This window comes from Penaeus vannamei, chromosome 39 (assembly GCF_042767895.1).
Source record: "Penaeus vannamei isolate JL-2024 chromosome 39, ASM4276789v1, whole genome shotgun sequence".
Classification (NCBI taxonomy): Eukaryota; Metazoa; Arthropoda; class Malacostraca; order Decapoda; family Penaeidae; genus Penaeus; species Penaeus vannamei.
In genome coordinates this window covers 732,404-739,903 of record NC_091587.1, presented here as the reverse complement: position 1 = coordinate 739,903, position 7,500 = coordinate 732,404, and the positions used below count along the sequence as shown (strand labels likewise).

At 50.3% G+C, this 7,500-nt stretch overlaps 2 protein-coding genes across 9 annotated transcripts in view; one reads left to right on the top strand and one right to left on the bottom strand.

Moving 5' to 3' along the window:
- Positions 1-7,500, top strand: part of drn (doctor no) — a 120,177-nt gene that overhangs the window by 79,318 nt on the left and 33,359 nt on the right. The gene's annotated exons all lie outside the window — the stretch shown is intronic.
- Positions 2,364-2,816, bottom strand: LOC138859948 (S-antigen protein-like). Its single transcript, XM_070116460.1, has one exon. It carries the CDS (start codon positions 2,814-2,816, stop codon positions 2,364-2,366), a length of 453 nt encoding a protein of 150 aa, XP_069972561.1.

The window sequence follows — 7,500 nt, the reverse complement described above, 5'->3', positions numbered from 1 at the left end:
TCTGTCCTTCCACTCCTTATGTCCTCCTTTTTTCTATCCTCTCCTCTTTCTCCTATCTCTCTTCCCTCGCCTCTCCGTCCCCTCCGTCTCCCTCCCTCGTACACGCGCGCACGCATTTACAGGTTTCTTCATTTTATGGTTGTGCAGATTTGTGCAAGAGCGCGGCGTTGCAAGGTTGAGTGTCACGTTTTTTATGGTCGCTCTGATCTCAAGGTGTATTGTAAATTACGACTTCGTGTCTCTCACATTGACCTGCATATTCCCTTTGAGATTATTTTTGATGAATAGGAACAGCTGTTTGTGTTTCGCGCGAGAGTTCACAGCAGCGCCGCCCACTTCAGTTGGAGGGCGCCCCGATAGCGCGTGGGTGGTGGTGGTCGTGTCGGGTTGTCAGTGCCCCCGTATCCCTCGCCTCCTCCTGGTGTGTGGCTTGTGTGTGTGTGTGTGTGTGCGCGCGAGGAACTGTCACGTGGAATGTAGGGCGGCGGCGAGCGAGCGAGTTTTGGCGTTTCGATACAATGGCGATCCTGTGGGGCGAGCGTGCACCTGGCTCTGGGACACCTGCTGCCGGGGGTTGAACTCACCTGTTGGGGAGAGTGCGAGTCCCTTGGCCGCCGCCAGCCCATTGTCTCCCCGTGGCTCGTCCCTCGCCGTCCTGCTGCACGGCCGAGGATGATGTAGCAACAACACGGGAGGCACGTGGGGCGGCGCACCCCTGTGTGGCCGCCGCCTCCAGCCCCGCAGCCTCAGCCGGGACACGTCTCGCTGGCCTTGCGGGCGTCTCTCGCATTACTGCTGCGAAACAACGCGGGTTCGCGCCGCCTCGTTCGTCCAGCCGTTTCGAGCCGCGAGTCGGAGGTCTTGTCGGAGATCGTGTCCTTTTTCGAGTAGAAATTAGACCGCATTTCGATGGCTTGGGTCTTTGCTGCCGGATCCCGTTACTGGCTTGTGCAGTCTGTGTCTTTGAGTGGCCTTCACATGTCGATATCAGGTAGGCCTACTGAACACAGGCCCCAACGTGTGCCATGGCCATGTGACCATCTAGATGCGAGAAATTTGTGAACACTGATATTGGCTTTTTACCATACGGCCCTCTCTTTACTTTACTTTTATCAAACCCACTGATTAAATTGATAATAGAACCAACATTTTGTCTATCAGTATTGTGATTATATCATGATAGGACCTCTTGGATCTTATTATCTCAGCCTTAGGGAGTATGACGCATGGCGAAATCCTGATTACTCAGTCACGGGACGTTTTAATGGGATTTTGTCTCCGCATCGGCTGAAGAGATTGGGACACGTTCCCCTCTGTGACTCTTTCACGCGGGTCGGATATTTACGCCAACGTCACGGAGCGGAGGTCTGTGGCGGGCGAGGCTGGGCTGGGGCGCGAGGGGCCAGGCCGACGGGGCGAGGAGGGGACCCGACGAGTACCTATCCTCGTGTAGTACTTCTGTCGACCTTGCTTGTAGAGCCAGGTCCTCTCGCAGTCCTCTTCGCCTGCCCGTGCGCGTGCTAATGGCGTTGTATGGGCAGGCGAAGGTGGTTGCAATATTGATGCCAATTGATCTCAGTGCAGTTTGTTCATTCTCGCTCGTACATTTTCATGACAGTGTTTATAAGGAGACGGACGGGGAGGGAGGGAGAGAGGGAGAGAGAAAGGAAGAGAGAGAGAGAGAGAGAGAGAGAGAGAAAGGAAGAGAGAGAGAGAGAAAGGAAGAGAGAGAGAGAGAAAGGAAGAGAGAGAGAGAGAGACATAGGAAGAGAGAGAGAGAGAGACATAGGAAGAGAGAGAGAGAGACATAGGAAAAGAGAGAGACATAGGAAAAGAGAGAGACATAGGAAAAGAGAGAGACATAGGAAAAGAGAGAGACATAGGAAAAGAGAGAGACATAGGAAAAGAGAGAGACATAGGAAAAGAGAGAGACATAGGAAAAGAGAGATACATAGGAAGAGAGAGAGAGAGAGAGAGAGAGAGAGAGAAAGAGAAGAGAGAGAGAGAGAGAGAGAGAGAGAGAGAGAGAGAGAGAGAGAGGCACAGAGAGAGAGGCACAGAGAGAGAGAGAGAGGGAGAGAGGCACAGAGAAAGCGAGAGAGAGAGAGAGAGACACAGAGAGAGAGATAGAATGCGAGAGAAAGAGAAAGAGAGAGAGAGGAAGTGAGTGAGTAAGTGAGGGAGAGAGAGAAAGAAAGGAAATAGACAAACGGAGTCAGATGCCTCAGCCATGAAGGTTATTATTTGTCACAGGAAGTCAGGGGAAGGGCATCCCTCCTCGGGGGATGGAGGTGGGAGGGGGAGGTGGGGGGGCTTTGTGTTCGCCTCCTCTCGCCTTTGAAGAGAGCCGAAGCAACATACATTCAAGCACTATATTCGTCCTCTCGGGAAGCAGCCCGATCTCGTGGCGTGGGCGAGGGCGGCCTGGTTGGGGCTTGGCATTTGGGTTGTGGGGAACCTTCCGCCGCCGCCGCCCCGGTGCTGTCGTTGGGGTTCCTCTCGCTGCTGTCGTTGGGGTTCCTCTCGCTGCTGTCGTTGGGGTTCCTCTCGCTGCTGTCGTTGGGGTTCCTCTCGCTGGGTTTTTGTCTTTGAGGGCCTCGCTGGCCGGGGGTTCGGTTTTCAACGGGTTCTCTCTCGGTTTGTTGTTCGGATTGCGAACCGTTCGTATTCCTCTCCCCCTGACGTTGAATGTGCATTTTGACGCTGTATTCCTCTCCCCTGACGTTGAATGTGCATTTTGACGCTGTATTCCTCTCCCCTGACGTTGAATGTGCATTTTGACGCTGTATTCCTCTCCCCTGACGTTGAATGTGCATTTTGACGCGAGTGCACCCGCCCGCGCCCCACACACGCCCCAAAATATACAGAATCCGTGCCAGCCGCCGTGACATTTTTTTTTCCCACGGAAACATACCAAATGCTGCCCAGCCTCGTGACCTGGTCGGGTTGGGGGCCGGGGGGGTGGGGGTGGGGGCGCACGGGGGAAGAAACGGAGGGATTTGGATTTTATTTATTTGTTTATTATTTATTTATTTGTTTATTATTTATTTATTTGTTTATTAATTTGTTTGTGTATTTATTTTTGTTTATTTTATTCTTTTGGTCTGGAGGATTTTTTTTACTACTGATTTGGGATACAGGGTTATATTTTATTTGTTTGTGTTTATTTTCTATTCAGAACGCATTGTTGGTCAGTGTTTTTTTCGTTAGAATGCAAGGTTAGCCAGAGTGGATTTTTGTTTTTATTTAGAATGCAGAGTTGGCCATGTTTTTTTTTTTTTTTTTTTTTTTTTTTTTTTTTTTTTAAAATCTAATCTTGGGCAGTGTGATTTTTTTTTTTTTATATATAATTTTCTTCTTTCTTGAATGTGCAGTCTTGGGCAGGGTAGATTTTTTTAAATTTCATTAGATTGCAATGTTGGCTTACTTCGGCCTAGCTTTGTGGCTTGAAGTGGGACCTCGAACGCTACAGATTCCCATGGCGTGTTGCAGTGCATGTCATTCTCGAGGTTGGGATGCCTGGTGAGGACGGCAGGTTGGTGTTGGCGCCCTCTCTCCCTACAGCCTCTCCCTCCCCCTCCCCCCTCCCTACTGCCTCTCCCTCCCCCCTTCCTCCGTCCCTACAGCTTCTCCCTCCCCCCTCCATCCCTCCCTCCCTCCCTCCCCCCTCAGCCCCTCTTTCTAACTGACTCCGATGTGCGCACGGTGTGTGTGTGTGTGTGTCTATGTGTGTTTGTTTGCGTGTGTGTGTGTGTTGGTGTGTTTGTTTGTTTGTGTGTGTGTGTTTGTATGTGTGTCTGTCTGTCTGTCTGTCTGTCTATGTGTTTGTGTTTGTTTGTTTGTGTGTGTCTGTGTGTGTGTTTGTGTGTGTTTGTTTGTGTGTTTGTGTTTGTATGTGTGTTGCGTGTGTATGCATGTGGGGGGTGTTTGTTTGCCAGGCTGTGTTGTCCGTGTCCTGCTGGTGATAGCAAGGCGTCTCCAGCCATTGTTCGTCCATTCACGGGGCGATCAGAGTGAATGCATAATGGATCGGGTCTTGACTCTTTCTCGTTTCGTTCCCCCGTTGGGTACGTGCCGCCGCCGCCACCCTCAGAACTAAGCAAAAAGAAAAGCTTCTTCTCCCTTCTGTGATGTCTGGCTTCCGAGAACTCCCCCCGGTGATGTATGTGACCCTTGCGTGATCGAGAAATGGATCAATAATTCGGACGGGTGCATCGGGGCCCGCGCACATGCTGTGTATGGCTGGCTGTGTGCAGACGCGAGTGCAGATGCACGTGCATCGTGCAGCTGGGCCGGGGGAGACGTCGGCACTAGCCCAGCATGCCATTTAGACGCGGTGTTGTCGCCTCCCACCTGTCTCCTCCTCGCCTACCCAGGTACACGCCGGTGCACGCAGCGTCACGTGGTGTGGCCTGTGAGGCTGCCCCTTCGCCGCCATGTGCGCGCCGCCTTCCTGGGCATCGCCGAAGCACGAGTCGTTCCCTTGTCCCTTGCTTGGCCCGGGTCGTACGCGAGGTGCGACGTAGCCGAAGCACGAGTCGTTCCTTTGTCGCTTGCTTGGCCCGGGTCGTACGCGAGGTGCGACGTGGCCGAAGCACGAGTCGTTCCCTTGTCCCTTGGCTGGCCCGGGTCGTACGCGAGGTGCGACGTGGCCCTCGTCCTTGCGCAGCAGATAGTGTTCCCGGCCGCGTTGCGTCGCCGTTGCCTTACTGCGTCGGAGTGCGCACGCAATTTACCCACGTCGATTCATGAAAGGAAAATATACGATCGCCAATGCGCCGTTGATAGGGGAAGTGCAACCTACCTGGAATATCAATCCGCCGCGGACAAAGGCACATATGGCGCAGGTAGAAGGAGAACTCGGGCGGTCTTTTCTGACCTGGTGTCGAGGGAGGGGGAGGGGGAGGGGAAGGGTAGAGGGGATGACGGGGGAGTGTGGGAAATGTGGGAAATGTGGGAAAATGTGCCCTTTGCGAGCCTCCCACACATCCCGGCTCCCATCCGCCTGTCGTCCACGCTTGTTCAGAAAAGCGCATTGTAACACCGGACTTCACAAATAATTTTGATACTCGCTCATTGTTCTCGAAGTTCACATTGTTATTTTGAACTCGTATTGCACGTCTGTACTCTAACTTGTATATTGCGAAAGGGTGTTTTATATGTGTGTGTGTGTGTGTGTGTATGTGTGTGTGTGTGTGTGTATGTATGTGTGTGTGTGTGTGTATGTGTATGCTTGCGTGCGTGTGTGTGTGTGTGTGTGTGTGTGTGTGTATATGCTTGCGTGCGTGTGTGTGTGTGTGTGTGCGCGTGCGTGTGTGTGTGCGTGCGCGTTGTTGTGAAAGCCTAACTATTTTGGTACAAGTTGGTTCCCTTCTGAACAGTGTATGTGTATAGATAAACATTCGTCGATTATTTTCTCTTATTTTTGCGCCAAACTCGTTTCCCGAAAGCGCACAATTAGGCTCGACTTACAAGCTTCGAGTGAATATAGATATAAGGCTTTTTGCGGCTGGACAGCATCCCTGCTTAGTGTTGCGATCTTCAGTTTTGCGCGCACGCAAGCTCTCACGCCCACACGCTGACTCTATCTATCTATCTATCACACTCACTCTCTATCTATCTATCACACTATCTATCTATCTATCACACAATCTATCTGTCTATCACACTCTATCTATCTATCTATCTATCGATCTATCATACTCACTCTCTATCTATCTATTACACTCTATCTATCTATCTCTCACACTCACTCTATATATCTATCTATCTATCTCTCACACTCACTCTATCTATCTATCTATCTATCTATCTATCTCTCACACTCACTCTATATATCTATCTATCTATCACACTCACTCTATATATCTATCTATCTATCACACTCACTCACTCTATCTATCTATCTATCTATCTATCACACTCTATCTATCTACCTATCTATCTATCTATCTATCTATCTATCTATCTATCTATCTATCTATCTATATATCTATCTATCACACTCACTCTCTATCTATCTATTACACTTTATCTATCTATTTATCTATCGATCTATCACACTCGCTCTCTATCCATCACACTATCTGTCTATCACACGCACTCTATCTATCTATCGATCTATCACACTGGCTCTCACTGTCACGCACAGCCACATCAGCCAGGAGCAGCGTGCTAACCCCGGGTCCCTTGGCCCGCGTACGCGCTGCAGGAGGAATCGTCTGAGCGAAGGGCCGTTCAGAGAGCAGGTGTGCGAGTGTCCGCAGCTGAACACTTGTGGTCAAGTTTAAGCGCAGGTGAACGACGTGAGCGCTACCTGCCATCACGTAGGCTGTGCCACTGTGTGCTAGGGTAGAGCGCTGCCATTGTCTGTCTCGCGCCGGAGGTGACTGGCACTCGTTGGCACCCTGATAGTAACTGAAGACCAGATCCGCCCCTCGCTAGGCCCCCGACCAGGGATCCCCCTCCATGAGCTCTTGCAGAGAATACTGCTCTTCTCCTCTCCCTCCTCTTTTCCTCGTCCTCTCCTATCTTCTCTCTCTACGTTCCCCTTCCATTTCCTTCTCACCTCCCCCATCTCTCTCTCAATTCCCCTTTCCTTTTTCTTCTCATCCTCCTTCTCTCTCTCAATTCCCTTTTCCATTACGTCTCATCCCCATGTCTCTGTCAATTCCCCTTTCCTTTTTCTTCTCTTCCCCATCTCTCTCTCTCAATTCCCTTTTCCTTTACGTCTCATCCCCATCTCTCTCTCAATTCCCCTTTCCTTTTTTTCTCTTCCCCATCTCTCTCTCAATTCCCTTTTCCTTTTTCTTCTCTTCCCCATCTCTCCATTCCCCTTTCCTTTTTCTTCTCACCCCCCTTCTATCTCTCCGTTCCCCCTACCTCTTCCTTCACCTTCCCTTCTCTCTCCGTTTTCTCTTTCCTCAGCCTTGGCCCTCAGGGGACCTACCTCTCTCTGGCTCTGCGGCCGCTGCAGAAGGCCCTCCTCGCGTGTGGGACCTTCTCGGAATGGGAAAGTGGTCGTGGGAGAGCGAGCCAATTACGACACTTGTTTAGGACAGTCGCTTTGTTTGTGTTTTTTGTTTATTTGTTTGTCAGGATCAGTACGGAAATCTGGATCCGTGCGTTCAGTCGGTTTGTTTGTGTTTTGTTTGTTTGTTTGTTATCAGAACGGAAATCTGGATCCGTGCGTTCAGTCGGTTTGTTTGTGTTTTGTTTGTTTGTTTGTCAAGATCAGTACGGAAATCTGGATCCGTGCGTTCAGTCGGTTTGTTTGTGTTTTGTTTATTTGTTTGTCAGGATCAGTAGGGAAATCTGGATCCGTGCGTTCAGTCGGTTTGTTTGTTTATGTTTTTTTTGTTTGTCAAGATCAGTAGGGAAATCTGGATCCGTGCGTTCAGTCGGTTTGTTTGTGTTTTGTTTGTTTGTCAAGATCAGTACGGAAATCTGGATCCGTGCGTTCAGTCGGTTTGTTTGTGTTTTGTTTGTTTGTTTGTCAAG

Excerpts from the sequence above, each read along its gene's own strand:
- LOC138859948 (XM_070116460.1), bottom strand. The coding sequence starts at position 2,816 with ATGCACATTCAACGTCAGGGGAGAGGAATACAGCGTCAAAATGCACAT.